This window comes from Microtus ochrogaster, unplaced genomic scaffold (assembly GCF_000317375.1).
Source record: "Microtus ochrogaster isolate Prairie Vole_2 unplaced genomic scaffold, MicOch1.0 UNK24, whole genome shotgun sequence".
Classification (NCBI taxonomy): Eukaryota; Metazoa; Chordata; class Mammalia; order Rodentia; family Cricetidae; genus Microtus; species Microtus ochrogaster.
The window spans coordinates 5,264,461-5,285,562 of record NW_004949122.1 but is presented as its reverse complement, the minus strand read 5'-3'; the positions used below and the strand labels follow the sequence as shown (position 1 = coordinate 5,285,562).

Sequence of the window (21,102 nt, the reverse complement as noted above, 5' to 3'; positions counted from 1 at the left end):
GAGACAGGGTTTCTCTGTGGTTTTGGAGCCTGTCCTGGAACTAGCTCTTGTAGACCAGGCTGGTCTCGAACTCACAAAGATCCGCCTGCCTTTGCCTCCCGAGTGCTGGGATTAAAGGAATGAGCCACCACCGCCCAGCCAATTAAATCGTTTTTTAAAGCTGGCTTATGTATGTCCTATACACAACTAAAATTATGTATAATTGAAAGAAATTAATTTACAATATTACTAATCCCACAGATAAATCTAGCTAGTAGTTCTACAGCCTCATGAATATAAACACAGTCTCCGAAGACTCTTGAGATTTTCCTTCCCTGGTTACATTGGACGACCTTGGGCTAACAGCCAGTCCCACCAGTTCCCCAAACATAGCGACTCATGGCTCCTCACTGTGCAGAGCAGAGACGGCCACTTACTAGAGTTCTGAGAGGATGACACACGGGTTCAGAGGCGACTGCAGGTCAGAGAGGGCCTCCCGGTAAGCGTTCTGCTTTAAACAGGTGTGCATAGCCTCCTTTCCTTTAGCTCTGTTGAGCTTCACGGCATTCAATTTGATTAAGCTATTTAACGTTTTTAACTTATTGAGTGCTTCAACCTGAAAAATAAGGTTCCCCACCCCGAAAATTCATATATGGTTAAAAATAATATATTATACACTCACATTTATCAGTAGCTCTAACCAAACACACATACACAATCCTTCATATAAGAAGAATTTTACACACAGTAAGTTACTCTCATTTACCGGTCAAGATATCACTTTTAAGTCCTTTATTAAATGGTATCTTATAAATTTGAGACAGTGAGCAGGCATAGACTGGGTATTTTCAGACAGGTGTGAAGCTGCATTCAACTTTACAGTTTACCGAGTAAGGGAATCTGAAATATCTCTCAATCTGAACCACTCCAGCTGGTCTAGGCAATGGCATGGGGTGGGGGTGGGGGCTATGTACAGATGTAACCTGCTGGTCCTGGTACTGAAACCTTACTGCCTACTCCCATGTCCTTGTTTTTCTGTTGTTGTTTTAGACATAGCTTTTTATGTAGCTCAGGCTACTCAGCCTGTCTAGGGCTGGAATTAAAGATATGTGCTACCGTGCCTGGCAAAACCTATTGTCATGTGCCTGGAATCTCCGCCTGTTGTCTTTCTACTGCCAGGACAACAAGAACAAATCATGATTCAAGGTATTGTTACCCAAGATGAAACTACTTGCTTTTAAGTTGGGTGCAGTGGTGCATACCTTTAATTCCAGCACTTGGGGGTTGAAGCTGGGGACAAAGACAGGCTGGCTGATCTCTGAGTTTGAGGCTATCCTGGTCTACAAAGGGAATTCCATGACAGTCAGGTCTATACAGAGTAACTCTGTCTCTGCCTCTCCCTACAAATTGCTTTTATTTTTAAGATTTGTTTTATTTTTATTGAGTGTGTATACGTGCATGTGCCTGAGTATATGTACCATGTATATGGAGGCCAGAAGAGAATGCCAGATCCCCTGGAACTGGAATTATAGGTGGTTGTGAACAGCCTGAGATGGGTGCTGGGAACTGAACCTGGGTCCTCTATAAAAACAAGTGCTTTTAACCACTGAGTCATCATCTAGCCCTAGAATCTGGGATAACTCTGGCTAACAAAACTTAAGCCAAAACAAACAACATTGTACTCATAGTGTAGTAATGGCCAACTAGATCAAAAACATTATTCGTAAAAGCCACTTTCAGCCAAGCATGATAGTGCATGCCTTTAATTATTGTGTATGTGGTGGTGGTGGTGAGAGGGTGGGGAAATGGTTAAGGCAGAGGGACCTCTGTGAGTTCAAGGCCAGCCTGGTCTACTTGGTGCATTTCAAGTCAGCCAAGGACACAGTGAGACCCTGTCTCAACTAACCAAACAAAAAAACAAACACTCAGTGTAGCCATTTCTGTCCATGAACACCTATGACCCCAATACTCGGGAAGCAGAGGCAGGAGAACAGCTAATCTGGTTTACATGGCAAAGTTCCTAGCCAGGCAGGGCAATTATAGGGACCCCATTATCCCCACAGAGGTTCCTGTTATTACTTGATAACTGAGGGTCCATTCATATTATATTATATATAACTCAAGAGAACACAGTAAGTTCCATTCACATTGTATTATATAAAACAATTGAGACACAACAATCATAGCCAATCATAAACCAGAAGAAACATTTCATGTCATTAAATCTAGAAACAACAAATAATAGCAAACATGTATACAGAAAAACAAAATATACGAGGCAAACACAATACACACTGGTTTGAAATCCCATTATCAGGGAATTCATTTCGCATCATGTTTTCATTTTAAAACTTTGAACTTTGCTTCCACGCAAGAAAACCATTAAGACTATGAAAGGGTGTGGATGTAGCTTCCTACATGCAGGGAAATAGCATGTAGTTTCCCAATAGAGAAGCCGAGGCCTTGCTCATAGGAAATTAAGATGGGTTTATGTAACTTGATGATAAAATCAAGATGGCTGGTGCTTGCCAAGTTAGCCATCTGTCAAAACCACAGACACTCCATTTTTCAGCAGACTCAGGGGCTCTACAAACACTGGTGACAAGGAAACCAGATGAAAAGTGGTCTATGAAACCAGAACTTTCTGAACTAGTTCAAATTAGGATTTCTTCCATGTTGTACAGTTGGTAACTGCTATGCCCCATTGATAATTGTGTTGATATTCATTTCTTGGAATAGTATCCTAAAATATCATAAGTCAAAAATACTTTTAAGTATTTCAACAATTGTCATTTAACAATTTTATAGTGATGGTGGGCTGGCACAATAGTTTAGAGGGTAAGAGTGTTTGCTGCCAAGTCTGGAGATCTGAGTTCAATTCCCAGGACTGCCTGAAGGAGAAAACAACTTCAATAAGCTATACTCTGACTTCCATATGCCATGTGGCAAGCCTGCATCCCACCCACCATGGAAAGGGCACAGAGTCTGTCTCTTAGAATTCATCAGTCATGGAAACAGTAAAGGCTGGGCCTGGTGGCACAAGTCTATAATCACTTTCACTCAGGAGGCTAAAAAGTAAGACTGTCTCAAAATAGAATTTTTGTTTTTAAATAGAAAAACAGGGTGGGTGTCAAGGTGGAGACTAGGCCTGAAGAGATGGCTCGGTGTTTAAGTGTGTTTACAGAGAATTGGAGTTTAATTTTTATAGCTCATAGTGGATGGCTTACAACCACCTTTAACTCCAGCTCTAGAGGATCTGATGCCACCTTCCAGCCCCACACACTCTCTCTCTAAAAAGGGAAAAAGAGGGATGTGGCTACAACTTAGCAATAGAGTATATGCCTATGACACAAGAGGACTTGGGATCAGGAAAGAGAGGGAAGGGGGCTGATTACATGTGTCTAGTTAGAAGTTGCACTAAATGTTCCAGAGAATGAAGGTAATATGCAGTGTGATCGAAATCAATAAGTGAGGGAAGAGAGTGGTCAGGTAAAGTCAAATAGGTAGGAACCAAGTGGGACCTTGGGAAAAACCCTGGATTTTCAGTGTTATGAAAAATTACTGTAGGGATTTAAAGAGGAAAATAATATGATTGGAAATAAAGATCACTTATCAGAGGCTTGCAGGGGAGGGGAGGTGCAAAGGGCAGGGTGGGAATTAAGGGTGAACGGAGGAAGGGGAAAAGGTGGTCACACAAGGATGGTCACCATGAACACTGGGATCTGAATTGCAGGGATTAATGATATCATCCCATGTTGTGAATAAATGCTAGCTATTATTAACACACCCAGTGGGTTTTCCAAAAGGTATAGCCATCTCCTAAAAGCCTATGGAAGCTTGTTTAGCAAGGCACAAGAGCTAGGAATGGTGACACATTCTTGTAATCTCAGCATTTGGGGCAGGGGAATGAGGCAGAAGGATCATGAGTTCAAGGGCAGCCTGGGTTTTACATACATACTGGTGAATTATCAGGAGCATAAAAAGACAGCATACTTAAAGCAGTATAAACAGTATAATTCTTGGTAACTATTTAATAACTTAGAGTAATATCAACAATACCCCCTGACTGCAAGAGCATATCACAATTTTAGGCATGAACATATAGCTCAAAACAGTAACAAGGATTCTGAATTACAGAAATCATGATACCTGTGGACTTACACCTCAATAATCTCAGTCTGAAAAACCAGTCAAAGACCGGCTCCCTCGTGTTCACCATGAAATATGTATAGACCATTAAAATTTTAGGCATCCTATTAATATAGAAAATATGAGATAATTGTGTTCCATTTGTTATTTATTTATGCTTTAATTCTAAGCTTGTTGAAAATTCCTTTCTTGACAGGTTTTTCTAAAACACGTGCTGAAGGCTGGGAAGTAGCTCAGTGGTAGACTGCTTGTCTATCAAGCACAAAGCCTTGAGCCCAGTCCCTAGCAGAGCATAAATTAAGACACAGCACCATGCGATGGCAGGAATTCCAGCACTCAAAAGTCTAGGGCAGGGGGACCTCCTGGCCATGGTTTTCCTCAACTAGATAGTGAGCTCGAGGCCAGCTGGGCTTCATGAGACTCAATCTTTTCCCATAAAATATCGATCAGGTTAACTGACTGAACAGGCAATGAAATATGCGGTCAGAGAAATCGCATTTGATAAACTCAATTGATCACTGTGCACAAAACTGAATAAACAGAAGCTCATACCTGCTTGGAAAGCACTTTCATGTGCCCTACGCTTCCTCGACAGTACGCTTCAAGGATGACCCCAAACTGGACAGACACGGTAGGAATATGCACTTCTGACCTGCAGAAAGGCAATATTCAGTTGGTTTATTTATCAAACACTTTAGACCATGGGAAGGGAACACTGCCTTCTTCATTCTACCATGAGATACACATCCCAAGCAGGTAGGGAGCTACTCCCAAGCAATCAATAGTAAGATGTCACACCCTGATGTATTAAGGGTTAGGACTTAGATGTTATGAGTGTTTAGTAGTTAATTCTGTAATTCCGAAATTCTGTTAATTCTAAAAACCAACATTTCCATGTTTTACTTGATCTGCCCTTATGAAAGGAAAAAGAAATGTATTTAGAAATTTAGAGAGAATTGGGCAGAAAAAAAAGTCTATTTGGCTGGAGTAAGACCGATGCTGCGATTAGCCCTTAGCCAGTTCTCTCTTCTCTTCCTGTTGTTGCTGAGTGTGCACGACAGGGGTTCAAGACACAGGGACACATGGAGGTCAGAGGACAACCATGATGAAGTCAGTGGGGCATAGCCACAGGGGGCACATGGAGATCTGAGGACAACTGTGATGACATCAGTGGGGCACAGCCACGGGGGCACGCAGAGGTCAGAGGACAACCGTGATGACATCAGTGGGGCACAGCCATGGGGGCACGCAGAGGTCAGAGGACAACCGTGATGACATCAGTGGGGCACAGCCACGGGGGCATGCAGAGGTCAGAGGGCAATTGTGGAGAGTTGGTCTTCCTCCTTTACATGGGTTCTAGGGATTGAACTCAGGCCGCCAAGCTTGCCCAGCAAAAACCAAGTTCATTTTGCTGGCTCTAGTTTTCTCTTCTCACTTAAAGAATGGTATAAAGCTGGGTGGTGGTGCACGCCTTTAATCCCAGCACTAGGGAGGCAGAGGCAGGCAGATCTCTATGAGTTTGAGGCCAGCCTAGTCTATAGAGCAATTTCCAGGACAGCCAGAGTTATACAGAGAAACCCCATCTTAAAAACAAAACAAAACAAAGCAATAACAAAAGAATGCTGAAAATTTATTAAAAAAAAGGAATAATTATTTTGTCATTCTCTGAGGGGTTCAAAATAGTATTGACTTGGATGAGAAGACAAATTATAAATAAGAAAAGAAATCTACCAACAAGGAAGCCACTTCAGTGGAAATACACTAAAATTTATACCAAAGTATTATAGAGCTCATACTTTCTTAGGAAAGCTTAGCCAAAGAGGAAGGCATTTTTTTTTTCTGATAAATTTAAGTTTCAATGGTGAAGTACAAATGAGGAGGATGAGGAGGGGAAAAAAGGAGAATCCACGACTCCCATGGTCAAACAAAGGAGCAACTTTAGCTTTTATTTCTGATTTTACTGCTGCTTGATTAGTGAGACAGGCTCAAGTGCATCTGAAAATGACATAGCCAATATAATAAAGTCACTGACTAGGGATGTAGCTCAATGGTAGAACACTGCCTAACATTTGCCAGACCCTGTGTTCAAGTCCCAGAACTGCAAAGTTAAACAGATACACAAATATGGGCTGGAGAGATGGCTCCGAGGTTAAGCACCTGTAGTGCTCTTGCAGAGGACCCAAGTTCAATCCAAGATGCATAGTGATGGCTAACAAAAGCCTCTAACTCTAGCTTCAGGTGGATCCTAGGCCTCTGGCCCCTATAGCCATCTGTACTCACATGTAAAAAGACATGTAAACAAACACAGTATAAAAATACATAAATAAAATCACCATGTAAAAAGACATGTAAACAAACACAGTGTAAAAATACATAAATAAAATTACTATTGCTTTAGTAAAACTTTGGCTTTACTTAGTAACAGCAGTTATAATAAAACAAATCACAAACTGGAGCTGGAGAAATGACTTGTAGTTAAGAGCACTGGCTGCTCTTCCAGAGGACACAGGGGCATTCCCAGCACTCTACATGGCAGCTCACTATTGCCTATAACTCCATTTCCAGGGTACCCAATGCCTGCTGTGGGATAATGCTTTCGTACACTGTAAAGATTTGTTACTTGTATTGGTTAAACAAAACACTGATTGGCTAGAAGCCAGGCAGGAAGTATAGGTGGGGAGACCAGACTAAGAGAATTCTGGGAAGAGGAAAGGCAGAGATGTAGTTACCACCCAGACACAGAGGAAACAAGATAAGAATGCCTCACTGAGCAAAGGTACCAAGCACGTAGCCAAACATAGATAAGAATTATAAGCTAATTTAAGTTGTAAGAGATAATTAATAATAAGTCTTTGGAGGTTTTGCTTTCGTTTCCATGGGAAATGGGATATTGTGGATTCATTCTGGGTTAAGAAAAATAAGGTTTGATCAAGGAAGATTCCCTAAAAAAAAAACTCTGATAGAAGATGGCCCAGATGATCCAACATTTCAGAGGACCTCTGCTGTAGTTTCCTCTGAGTTCTGCATCCAAAAAAGCTTCAACACTGCTGGCTGAAATGATCAAGCCTCACTGGTACTCCAGTGAGGATTTGACCATAATCCTAAATTTTCTTTGGGTCTCCAGAAGACCATCAGCATCCCCAATCAGTAAGAAGTAGCCTAGAAAACTATGCCTACATCCCCTCACCCCCAAAAAAGGATTATGGATGCTTGTCTTTGTTTAGAGTATCGGCTACAAGTAGTTATGGATAATGGTCAGGGAAAAAGCTACACAAAGGAGATTAGATTCTGGACTTTTATTATGAAAAGAAAAAAAGGAAAATGCTATGGGATAATGCTCTTGTACACTGTAAAGATTAGTCACTCATATTGGTCTAATAAAATGCTGACTGGCCAAAAGCCCAGCAGGAAGTATATGTGGGGTGACCAGACTAGGAGAATTCTGGGAGAGGTAAGGCAGAGTCAGTCGCCAGCCAGACTGAAGCAAGATGAGAATGCCTCACTGAGAAAAGGTACCACACCACATGGCTAAACATTTAAGTGTAAGAGCTAGTTAATAGTAAGCCTGAGTAATAGGCCAAATAGTTTATAATTAACATAAGCTTCTGTGGGTTTTTTTTGGTGGGGAGACTGAAAGGCTGCAGAATCTTCCATCTACAAATGCCCTCTTCTGACCACTACAAGTACCAGTCATACAACTATGTCTATACATGCAGGCAAAGCACCCATACACATAAAATAAAATTTAAAAGTATATGTTATCCACAAATATCTGAAAGGAATAAATAGAACAGCACATAGCTAACATATATTAAAACAATTGGTTCATTTTTAAGAAAGAGCTCATGAAGTTGGAAGGGAAAAGTAACTGAGGGACAGAGGAGGAATGGGGGAGGGATGGAGTGGATTAGATCAAAACACATATGCAAGTATAAGTATTAAATATTTTAAACAGAAAATTAGTTTGCTAGAAAATATTACAATATATCAGTTATTGGTCTTAGTTAAAATCCAGAAAGGATCATGGGATAGTTTCCTGAATGACTTTCCCAAATGACAAAAGTAAAGTCTGGGTATGAAAGAAGAAGACACCAAAGCAGAGCAAAGTTACAGGTGGAGTGGAGACCACAAAGCCTCTGGTGGTCCCACTGAATGCCTTACATCACACTGGATCAGGTATTAAAGCATACCGGGGTCTCAGGCTGAAATATGAAAGACTCACCTAAGATGCCAAAACAGGAACTGCCCAATCCTTCGATTATCAAGTGCTCTTTCTAGCAGGAATCTAGAGAGGGCACAATCAAGAAAAGGCTCGTATTTCAAAACTTGCACCAACTGTAGAAGATACTGAGAGAGCTCTTCATCACTGAAAGAAACAAAGGGGATAGAAACTCAGCCGCCGGTGACAGAAAAAGACCCTACCAAACCCATATGCTAACTGGTAACAACACTTGGGGCTTCGGGGCCAGGCTAGTCCCTATGTTTACACTCGCTGTACCACACTGGATGCTGACCAAAAGATGCAGATTTCAGATGAGGGAGGGGGTGACCAGCATCAAAGAACAGATGCACGGAATATGTACATATACATACATATATATGTACAGCAGCTATGGAGCCAGTTCTGGAACTCACTCTGTAGACCAGGCTGGCCTCGAACTCACAGAGATCTGCCTATCTCTGCCTTCCGAGTGCTGGGATTAAAGATGTGGGCATCACCGTCTGGCACATGGAACATTCTTATCAAACCTCATAAGTTGTTACAACTGATGATTTACAAGTATCGCCAGCCAGGAGTAACACCCCTGCCCTCAAATGGCTACTTGAACATAATTCTTTATTTCTATTGTACGTGACACGTGTATGTGTAGTGTGTGTGCCAGCGTTCATGTGGGAGTCAGAGGACAACATGGTGGAACAAATTCTCTCGTTCTCCTTCTACGTGGTTATTCAGGACATCAGGCTTCTATCAGTTTCACTTCCTGAACTATTAACCCACAGGTCCCTGAGAACAACTCTGATCTCCCTAACACATTTTGTATTTAGTCAAACAATTATTTTTAAAATGAAAGCCTTAATGATTTATTTTTTCTTTGCTATCATGTGGTTTTAAGTAATTCATTCCTCTATATCAGTAAACTAAAACCTTAATACCAAACAGACTGAAGGACAAGGAAATGAATGCACCTTTAGGCAAGGATTATAATGACTGCACTCATAACATTAAAGGACTGAATATACTCTGGTCAGTGGCCTCTGCCATCACAGGCAAGCCCAGCCCTTCTGGAGGTCAGAATACCCAGCCCTCTCACTGTGCTTCCCAACAACTAGCTACAAAAATGGGTAGCTGAGATGAAACTGGGGCCAAACCACAGCATTAAATGAGAAACAGAACTCAGAGCACTAGCATTCACTAGAGGGAGAGGTCAGAATTGGCCACATGGGGCAACATAATTATTTCAGTATCTCCCTCCAAAACTGAACACTTAACCTGGAGCACAAAGTGTTTTCGTCAGGCCTCCAGTGCAAACACAGGGAGACAAAGCAACTGGGACTTCAGTTTTAAAACTTCCTAAACATCAACCTTAATTGATCAATTAATTAATCATGATGATCCATGTCCAGTCATAAAAACCAATAGCTAGTATTAAAAACAGAAGTATAAGCCAGGTGGTGGTCATGCATGCCATTAATTTCAGCAGTCAGGAGGCAGGGACGGGCAGAACTGAGTTCGAGGCCAGTCTGGGCTACAGAGAGAGTTCTGGGACAGCCAGGGCTACACAGCGTCTCAGAAATCCCCATAATAAACTATAAAGAAAGAAAAAGAAGAAGAAAAAACCCCACAAACATTAGCATAAAGATGGAAGGCTGCTTCCCTTATATACCTGGTTTTGCTTCTCAGACCACTTTAGAGAGTTTACATAGGTCCTTCTGCCCACCAAACTATTTAAACAGATCAAAGCGAGGAGGAACCACTGACAGGACTGGGGACAGGGGGATCAGTCTGAGATTGAGAACTCTAGCCTGGGCTACAGTGAGTTCAAGGGCAGCCAGTGTCATCCTTTCTGAAAATAAACAAATACTGCTCTAATGCAAAACACTAACCCTTTTTATATGGCGTGAGTAGTACACTACTGTGAAGGAAAGAGGCAACACTGTTATGGCTGCTCACTATGGAAAAGCTGGCCTCTGGGGTTGGCCCGGGGCAGATATTAGTAAACTAAGGAAGGTTTCAGAACTCTCTTCTCTAGTAAATGGGAAGCAAGGCTTACTGTACCTAAAATGTTTGTGCAGGGCCAGCAGAGGGCACTACGGTAAGAGCTCATATGACCTGGCTACCATAGCTCAAACACGCTTCCTTTGGCCTTTACCTCTCCTGTGCAACATTCAAAGAGCCACCCTCTTTCTTACCCACCCAGGTAATTCCGTGCCCCAGGATGGTCCCATAAGGAGATACCTCATCTGTCGCAGGCAGCCCACAGCATATTCCCGGACGTACTGATCTGGATAGTTGAAATCCAGGAGCTCCAGTGCTTCCCTGGGGGGCAGTTTGGGCCAAATCTGCAGGAGTGCCTGAAGCTGTTTAAAGTTAAAACTGGGTCAGAAGTTTGACGGACAAAAGTACTGTATCTTCCTGGCATACGGGAGACAGTGAGTCAAAAGAAGGAAAACTTAACTACTGATGCCTCAAACGTTGTGGCAGAGGCAGACTAACAAAGTTGGTTTTGTTTCTGAAACATTCTATATACATATGTTTAAAAGGTTCCTATGTGCTTAATGAACAGAGTAAGACACTTCGGATGTAGATTCTACAACCATTAGCCATGACATAATTTAAGGACAAAGAAGAAGACAGAAACAATCAGGAAGCCTGTAAAGGTAAAGCTCACGTATAAACCTAAGCCAGGGCTCAATCTAGCTGAGATTTAGACTAAGGAGGAAGTTAACAGCTAAAATAAAATTACAAATGTTACTTTTAATCAATTTCCTTCCCTTCCCTTCCTTCCTTCCTTCCTTCCTTCCTTCCTTCCTTCCTTCCTTCCTTCCTTCCTTCCTTTCCTTCCTTTCCTTCCTTCCTTCCTTGTTTGATTGTTTGAGGCAGGGTTTCAGGTTAGTAGACCCTGGCTGTCCCGGAATTTCCCCTGTACACCAGACTAGCCTAGAACTCAGAGACAGTCTATCTCTGACTCCCAAGTGCTGGAATTAAAGGCATACACATACACTATCAAGCCCTGCAAGTTTTAAAAGAATTTTTAAAGAAACCTATTACTTAGCTGGGAGATGGTGGTGCACGCCTTTAATCCCAGCACTTAGGAGGCAGAGGCAGGTGGATCTCTGTGAGTTCGAGACCAGCCTGGTCTACAAGAGCTAGTTCCAGGACAGGCTCCAAAACCACAGAGAAATCCTGTCTCGAAAAACCAAAAAAAAAGAAACCTATTACTTTACAGAATCTTTTATTAATCAGAACACATTTGAGCTCTTCAAATCAGAATAAATATAAGTAATTCATGAGAATTACATAATGGCTACTTTCTTTTTAATGGATAATAAATCTTATTCACAAATGCTAACTGGACATCAGACAACCAAGACTCCTAGGCAAGAGCTGGACCTACACGTGGAAGATGTAATTGTGGCTACAGCTGGGTCTTCTGGAGAGGACTCTGAGCTGCCTCTGCCATCTCTCTGTGGAATGCAGAGCCTTCCTCCAGTGTGTATGATACATTTACAGGGCACAGTCTCATGGGGACAGACATCTGGGAAGAAAGCTGATTCAGAGGGAGAGTAGGGGAAAAGAGTTTGATTTCCGGCCCTTGCAAAGCTCAGCGCTTAGCAAGTCTTTCTCTTTGGTATTCGCTATCTCTCGCTGGGTGTTCTTGAGTATCCTGCAGCACTGACAGCAATTTACTGGGTAAGATCAGTACTAGAGAGCTCTGTCTCTTAAACTGCAGTGGTGAAAGGATGCCCTTGAGATGGCTGCTTATCTCAAAAGCAACTCAGCCAGGCTGGTGGTGCATGGCCTTACCCAACACTCGGAGGCACAGACAGGTGGGATCAATGAGTTTGAGGCCAGGGTGTGGACGTTCTAGGCCAGCCAGGGCTACCTAGTAAGACAATAAAACCACTTGAGGTCCTGGTAGAAGGTACCCAGGGCTGACTACACCCCCTTTGGTAAATGGCTCTTAAACTACTATTGTAATTGTTATTAATATTGGGCATGGTCATCCCACCAGATTCCAGGACCCCTGAAGTCTTCAAAGTTTCTGGATGGTACATAGAATAAGTAAGCATTTAAAACCTCAAAAATAGCTCCTGCAGGGACTCACCCAACAAACTCGGCATTATGGTGCACATTTACAATCCCAGCACTTAAGGGCTGAGACAGGAGGATTGAAAGTTTGAGAGCGGCCACAGTAACAAAATGAGAATCTATCTTTAAAAAGCTGGGAGGCAGTGGTGCATGCCTTTAACTCCAGCACTCAAGAGCCATAGGAACGTAGACTCAGAGTTTGAGGTCAGCCTGGTGACAGAGTGAGTTCCAGGATAGCCAGGGCTACACACAAAAACCTGTCTCAAAAAAGCAAAGCAAAACAAACAAACAAACAAAAAACACAAACAAACCAAAAAACAAATGAAGCAAAACAAAAAGTAAAGAAAATAGAAAATTTATCCAACAAATGGAAATCTCCTGTGGAAAGACACTCCATACAAAATCAACGAGTATATGAATTTACACACAAACACAGAGAGCTGAAGGGTTTTTTGTTTTTTTTTTTTTTTTTGTTCTATTTTGGAAGGTAAGTGGGGGGAGCATGGAGAGGAAGTGATGCGGAGGGAAAAAAAGTGGAGGGAGGGAGGGAAGGATTTTCTGTTACCTGAGCAACATCTTCAAGTTTATTCCACTTGATTGACAGGAGTAGTTTTGGCAGTGACTGTGGGAAATTTTCTCGGCAATCTTGCCGTAGAGTCCAAATAAGATCCATTTCGTTCTCACATAGCTGAGAAAGGGGGTCCCTGTCCAAGATTTCTTTCAGTACAGCAAGGAATTTTTTTCCGCCACGACTCTTAAGAAAAATAGTCATTATTTAAGTATGCAAACCACAGGCAACCATTCAGCAAATTTATATGCAATGAGTTTATAATTTTGAGCTTTACCAACTGAAACAAAAACTGAAATTCTGTACAGAGATTAAAGTGGATCCTTTAAAAAAGTTTGCATTGCTCAATATTAACTTTATGAGCCACATTATAAAAAAGGTTCTCCTTTTTTGTTTTTAAAACCAAGAGCAAACACTAGATGGCACTATTGCTTTTAGGTTAAATTCATCTTACTTAATATAGCTTATCGTATAAATTTACTATTATTTGAGTGAAATTTCTTCTTTAAGCCCTCCTCCCCTGTGCATGAGCGCACACACACTCAGGGGCCACAGTATGGGTCCTGGGGATCTAACTTAGATTGTTAGACTTTTAACCACTGAGACATTTCACCATTTGTGATTTCTACCAGCCCTTTTCCCTAACCTACCCCAAACATAAGGAGTGAAATAAAAGTACTAAATAGAGAACTTCTTGCTTGTGCCTTGGCTTAGACGCATAAAAATTACTATATAGCAGGAACCCTGTGATCATAAAACAAAACAACAGAGAAAACTCTCTGTGTCTTAGAATGCCAACTCAGTGCTAGAGCCCTGGCCCAGTGTGCACAGACCTCTGATCCGACACAACAAAAATGAAGTTGAATTTCACAGTGATGGTGTAAACTCAGCATTGAGGAGGTCTTGGCAGAAGGATTCAAAGTGCAAGTCAACATAGGCTGATCCTGATCAGACAGCAACAACAACAAACACCTGCCACACCTGGATTGCACAGCTGCAATCCCAGCACTTAGGAGGCAGAGGCAGGAGATTCAAGGCATCTTCAGCTACACACTGAGTCTGAGGCCGACGTGTCTAAAATTGGGAATGGAGTGTCAATATGAATCTCACAGGAAACCCTTCAGTGAAAGAAGGAAGGTATGAGGAGGGGACAGTACAGCATGCACTGTGGGCCACTAACCCTGAACTTGTACAGAATAGGGTTTACCATTCACATGCAAGTCAGCAAAAACTGAGCTACATTTTGCCGGCACTGTGGAGTTATGTCCCCATACATTCATCACAGTGGATGAGGCCAGTCCCTCACACTGCACACAGTCTGTAGAAAGGACCAGTGAAGCTTGATACTTACTGACATGTTAGCACTGTCGCCGCTGGCAATCTCAGCTGCCTTCTCAATGATCTGTTTTAAAATAACAATAATAAAAGTGAAATTTTGGCTCTGATATTTGTAAAAATTTTCAATATTAATAACTATTCTGCATGTGGATTACTAGAGACTGCACACACTTGGCACTTCTAGCCTCTATAAATTGGAACAAATTTTAAAAATAAGACAACAGAAACCCAGTGTTTCCCAAAGTGCTTCAAACCCTTGATAATGAGAAAGAACGGTGTCACTGAAGAGACTCTGGCCCTCTCAGACTGTAAACAAGAGTTACTAAGGTAGCAGCTGCAGAGATGGCTCAGTGGCTAAGAGTACTTGTTATTAACTTGGATTTGGTTTCCAGCACATGGTGGCTCACAGTCATCTGTAACCACAGTTTCTCTTTTGGCTTCCCTGGGAACTGCAGGCCTACGGTACACAAAAATATGTGTGTAGGCAAACACTCTACACATAAAATAAAAACAATCTAAACAATTTTTAAAACAATTACTAAGGTAGAATAGGTAATCCTTATCATTATATTTGGTTTTTCAAAATCAATAGCTATCAAGGGGTGAGGTGTATGTAGGTCAAGAGTCATGTGTAAGGTCCCAAACAACAGCAAAAGTCTCACAATCCACTGAGGAGTGGTGGTGCATGCCTCTGCTCTGCATCAGATGCTGAGGCAGGGGGATAGCAAGTCTGAGCCCGGTCCAGGATGCACAGTAGGGATGTGCTGGGATGAAAAGGGGATGGAAATAAACAAAACACAGGCACTAAAGAGAAAGGCTAGGCTTGCGTGGTAGAGCGTTTCCTAACGTCTGGGTTTGGTCCCCAGCACTGCCATTGCAAATAATGCAGCACTAAAGGACAGACAGCCTACAGACCGCAAGCCCAGAGGACCCTAAGAGAAACAGACATGGATCTGCTTAAGAAGGAGAAAAAGACAAGATCACCTGACTAAATTGGGAATGTGGAGGGCAGCCGGGAGGGTGGAAGGGGAGAGGAGAGGAAGGAAGAGGAGAGGAAAAAATGAATAGCTCAATAAAAACAATAAAAAATATTGTAGTAGTAATGACATAGTAGAAATCGAGAAGTATTTCTCAGTTCCCTCAGTTTATACAGAGGGTGCATATTCTCGAAAAGATTGGAACTGACTGACTCCAGGAAAGGAGGAGAGAGAATCAGAAAGAAGTTCCATGTTGTTATTGAGCTCTACGGTCCTAAGTAGGTGACCTATGATATCATGTGTTAAATGTGACTTGCCTGTCTGTTCCAAATGGTGCTTTCTAAGATCAGGTAAGAGTACAGTCACTAAAATTAAGCAAGAGCCGGGCGATGGTGGCACACGCCTTTAATCCCAGCACTCGGGAGGCAGAGGCAGGCGGATCTCTGTGAGTTCGAGACCAGCCTGGTCTACAGAGCGAGTTCCAGGACAGGCTCCAAAGCCACAGAGAAACCCTGTCTCGAAAAACCAAAAAAAAAAATAAATAAATAAATAAAAATAAAAAAAATAAAATTAAGCAAGAGTCATAAACTTGTACAAGAGACAGGTGATGCCAGTGGCAGACTAAGTAACAACACAGCGCAGGGAGATTTGTCTTTTACATCCATTAACTATTTAGTGAGCATCATAAACAATTCACTGAGCTGGAGAGATGGCTCAGTGGTTAAGAACATTGCCTGCTCTTCCAAAGGTCCTGAGTTCAATTCCCGGCAACCACATGGTGGCTCACAAACCATCTGTAATGAGGTCTGGTGCCCACTTCTGGCGTGCAGACATACACACAGACAGAATATTGTATATAATAAATAAATAAATAAACAATTCACTGAGGCAGAAGGGCAGATCAAGGTCTGCGAGGCAACTTTGCAAGACCTTGGTACAAAAGAAATTTTAAATGGAGGCCAGGCAGAAATACCTGGAGAGGCCCGGACTCTGCAGTGCAGGACTTGCCCAGCACGCAGGAGGCCCAAGGATCTACCCCTTATCCTAGGGAAAAAGAAACAAAAAACCAAAACAAAACCTCTCCATGTACTTAGCAGGCTGAGGCATGGGAACTGAGATGATTACTTAAGAATGAAAGTAGCAATAGTGAAATTACTCATTTAAAGAAATTTGACTTCTCTAAAATTAGATAAATGCAAAAATATTTGCATAGCATGCTAGACTTGAAAAATGCCTTAAGAAGCATCTAAGTTGATGCCCAATAGACTGCAACAGGTCAATGAACATACACCGTAACCGGTAACAGTCACCAGATGAGATTATGGAATACAGCACACGGAGCAGTGACTTATGGACCACGACTTCCTATCTAAGGAAATCTACAGATACCACAGAAATGTAAGATGAATCAAAATGTAGTTTTTCCCCTACTCAGTATGTATTAAAATGAAAAGTTCTTAACATACTCAGCGGTTGTTTTAAGAAGCACAACTTTTAATTTCGCTTTAAATTACCAATCAGAACAGTATTTTAATCTTACTTTTAAATTCATTTACTTTACAATGCTGGCCCTTGAACCTGGGACTCTCTGCACATGCTTGCAAGCAACTCTACCACTGAGCTGTGTCCACGGCTTTTTTTTTTTTGCTCATGTTTTAGAGAAAAAGTCACTTTATATGTAACCCAGGTTGATTTGCAATCCCCCCTGCCTCAGTGTTACCACTGCTGGATTATAGGCATTAGGCACCATGCTGGGCAGAAAAACCAAAGACCTTGTAATGATAATCTGGCTCTTGGGTAGATACAATTCACTTAAAGTACAAATGAAGAAAGCAACATTGAATTACATTAACTAAATTTGCATAATACTCTAAAATCCATCTCTGGGATTGAGTATATAGCTCGAAGTATATAGTCTGAGTTAAGCCTAGCATGTGTGAGGCGCTAAGGTCCAGTATCATCAGTACCTCCCCAACAGTTCCAACACATACAGGTCTCCATACACTTCTGGTAGTGCTCTGTATTAAAACAGAGTTTGTGAGTGGATTTCTGTAGATTCTATTTAGTACTTTAAATGTAGCTTTTCCTCATTTGGATCAAGAAATTTCTGGTGTATGTTTTGGAGATTTGCCAAAGATTTCTATATTAAAATCAATACTAATCATACTTAAAAGAGTAATTTCAAACCTGATAATCAAAACATATTAGAGGGGGTTGGAGAAGTGGCTCAGTGGTTAGGAGCATTTGTTGCTCTTCCAGAGGACCCAAGTTCAGTTCCCAGCACCCATATGGTGGCTCACAACAGTCTGTATGCCAGTTTCAGGGGATCTGATGTCCTCTTCTGACTTCCTTGAGCATCCAACACACACAAAATGTACATTCATATGTAAAAGCAAAATACTCATACACATAAAATAAAAAGCGAGTAAAATCAAAAGAACATTACAGAGGGCTGGGGGTGCTACTCAGTGGTTAAGGACTTGCCTCAAAGACCTGGGTTCAACTTCTAGTAAGGAGTGGGAGAGAGAAAGTGCAGGAGAGCTCAGTTTTGTTTTGTTTTTTATGTTTCAGTTCTGTTTTCAGCCACCAATAAACAGTCTCATTTCAGAAACAGTATACTAAGGGCATAATTTGAAATAGAAACCCTTCTACAGAGTCTCCTAAAGTCATCCCCAGGCATGGCACCTTATACCTGTAGTCCTGACTCTTTGAAGGTGGAGACAAGAGGACTGTGGTGAATTCATGGCCAAGCGTGGACTACACAGTGAGTTCCATCTCATGCTGGTTAGACACTGTTCTCAAAGTCCTGATGACATTAACATTCAGCATGAACCATCTTTCTTTCATTGTATCTTGTCTCTCTGAATCAATATGCCAGGTGTGTTTCACAGAACATATTACATAGAGTTCTATGTGAATACACCTAAGAGGCTCTTTAAATCAGAAAAGAACTCAGAACAATTCAACCCCTCTTTATAAACACAGCCCCTGAACTCCAGAGACACCGTGTTTCACTTGGTCAGAGATAAGCCAGAACCAACTGCTGTACTGCACAGCCTTCAACTGGATCAGTGTCAACGTATGGAGAGTTTTGAAAAAACTGGACACACTGAGGTTGGACCGAACATTTATATCCAGGAATAATCAATTCCTTCATCCATGGTGGACTTTCAGTTAGCTTACCTTATCGAAGGGAGGGTAATAATAAGGCTGCTTTTTATTATCTGGGAACTTAATATGCAAGGCAGTTGCATTTTCAGCATATGGGTTCGTCTGCACTGTGCCCATGGGATTTAGCATCTCTTCCAGCTCATCTAAAACATGCAAATAATTTGAATTTGTAAGAAAAAATTTTTGAAACTTTAAAAAACAAAAGTCTGGTCGGGTGGTGGAGGCATACACCTTTAATCCCAACATTCGAGAGACAGAGGTAGGTGAATCTGTCAGGTCGAGGCCAGCCTGATCTACTGAGTGAGTTCCAAAACAGTCAGGGCTACACAAAAAAAACCTGTCTCGAAAAAAAAAAAAAAAACAAAATAATAAAATTTAAAAAAATACAGTTATTAAACAAACAAAAAACAATAATGAAAGTCTAGAACTGATTTTCTTTCACGAAAATGTCCTAAAAGTTGTATCACCTAAGAAAGGTGAGCAAATTGAATCAGGAGGCCTTTAGGTATATTTGAAGGACTTCATTTACCTTGGCCATCAAGCTAAATTTACCTGGGAAACACATCCTTTCACTGTTTGCTAACTGTGCAGGGTGCTCATTCACCAGGACAACTCTGAGCAATTAAGCTGTTAGAGAAGACACTGTTACCTTGGAGGTATCCATAAACACAGACAAAAATAAATTGTTTAAAATAAGAATGCATTGAAATAAAAAAATACACACTCATGAACTTGTCTGTAGCAAAATATTCATTGTATGTCAGTTAGAATAAATAACAGATGGAAATGGGTGTGCCTTTAAAACAAGGATTCAGAAGGCAGATGGATCTCTGTGAGTTCAAGCCCAGCCTGGTCTACAGAGTGAGTTTCAGGTCAGTCACAAAGAGACACTGTCTCAAATACAAAACAAAACAACAAAAAAGAATAACAAAGACAATTTCTTTACTGAAATACAACAACAGCAGTGAATCAAAGAAACCCTGAGTCATGCACAGTGAAGCACTAGCTGCTCTCCAGCACTGGGAATGCACACCTTACCAGGAAAGGATGACCAGCTGTGCAGTATGACGTCTCCAGATCTCAGCTGTCCTTTGAAGTCAAAAACCATCGTATTTACCCACGCTACAGGATAATGCTGTTGAAAAAAAAGTATCATCACATAAATAAACCAGAATGGACTTCAAGGTGTGACGATGCTCATGAAATTTCTGAAGTTCTAGGTAATTTCCAATTCATGCAAAATGATAAGAAGATATAGATGAGCACAATTTCAATTATCTTTACAACTATTAGGAAAAATTCTACAGGCCAATTAATATACCACAACAAAACAATATGCCCACAAAACAAAATTTTGTTTCAAATTTTGAAAGTGAAAAAGAGTTTTTAGATGATGAATACAGTGTGGGTGTACAGCAGGTCTTAGCATGGGAGAAAGCTGTGCCTCTGGGAGAGTGCAGGAATTACTTACACTGTTAAAAGGGAGGCTGCTGTCAGACTCACACCTGCAATCCCAGCTCAGAAGGCTGAGGAAGGAGGACTCCTGTTAGCGTGGGGCGACCCTGGGCTACAAAGCAAGCTACAGACCAGTTTGGTTTACAGAATGAGAAACTGCTTTTTTGTTGTTGTTGCTGTTTGCCTTTAGACCCAGCAAAGCTACCTAAAGACCCTGTCTGAAGAACAACAAAGGTGGCAGTACACGGTCAGAACTTTCATGAGGCCAGCCTAGTTTAGTGGTGTGTGTGTACATCTATCTCTTTTCAAACCTTGGAGAAGAATTCTATTATCAAGATAGGAAAGCCCACATAGGAACTAGCCCCTCTATGACATTTGAGATATTAAAATTTATTTTCAGAAGAATGTATCATAATAAGCAGAGGGAGTGCTTATATTCCCATCTGTAGTGTTCTGTTATACACCAGGCTGGTCTTACATGCTGTGCAAGCAAAAGTTCAAGGTTATTCTCAACTAGTAGTCTAGTAGACTACCCAGAGATCCGGACAGTTTCAGGCTTGTCTGGGCTGTGAGAAACCCTATCTAGAGAGAGCAAGACAGGAGAGACTTTAGTGGGGGTGGGAAACCACATTTGACTAATAACATGATATAGAAAGGTTAGGACTATGGGTCAGTGGTAAGCTCGAGCACACAGAAGGCCCTGGTTCAATCATCAGAGCTGGAAAGTTGCTGGTTCTGAGACTACTCAGGTGCACACACTTTTACTCAATAGGCAGAGGCAAGGGGGTTGAGAGTTCAAGGACAATCTAGGTTGACACAGTGAATTTCAGAGCAGTCACAACTATACAAAAGACCCCATCTTTAAAATATTTATGTGCATGCCTCTGAATGTATGTGTGTGCACAAGTAGAGATACAGAAGATGACCATTTGACATCAGGGCTAACATCCTTTAGCTAGGATTTCAAAATTCAAGAGATTCTGAAAGTTAAATGTGTTTATACTAAAGTGATAACAAATCAGAAGCAGAGATTGCCTAACACTAGCAAAAAGGCTTGATTTTTCACACGGAGCACAAATATTCTTATTTCATTCCAAAACTGATGTCCAATCAGGCATTTGTGTCTTTTTTTTTTTTTTTTTTTTTTTTTTTTT

The 21,102-nt window shown here is 41.4% G+C and overlaps 1 protein-coding gene across 1 annotated transcript in view; it reads right to left on the bottom strand.

Annotated features, from left to right (window-relative positions):
• Positions 1-21,102, bottom strand: part of Pik3cb (phosphatidylinositol-4,5-bisphosphate 3-kinase catalytic subunit beta) — a 108,700-nt gene that overhangs the window by 17,784 nt on the left and 69,814 nt on the right. Inside the window, exons 10-17 of the mRNA XM_005367822.3 lie at positions 19,532-19,628; positions 18,506-18,636; positions 14,359-14,409; positions 13,005-13,193; positions 10,586-10,707; positions 8,351-8,494; positions 4,681-4,780; positions 417-595 (exon numbers count right to left, since the gene is read on the bottom strand). Coding sequence (XP_005367879.1) covers positions 417-595; positions 4,681-4,780; positions 8,351-8,494; positions 10,586-10,707; positions 13,005-13,193; positions 14,359-14,409; positions 18,506-18,636; positions 19,532-19,628 — 1,013 coding nt within the window. The remainder of the gene's footprint in view (positions 1-416; positions 596-4,680; positions 4,781-8,350; positions 8,495-10,585; positions 10,708-13,004; positions 13,194-14,358; positions 14,410-18,505; positions 18,637-19,531; positions 19,629-21,102) is intronic.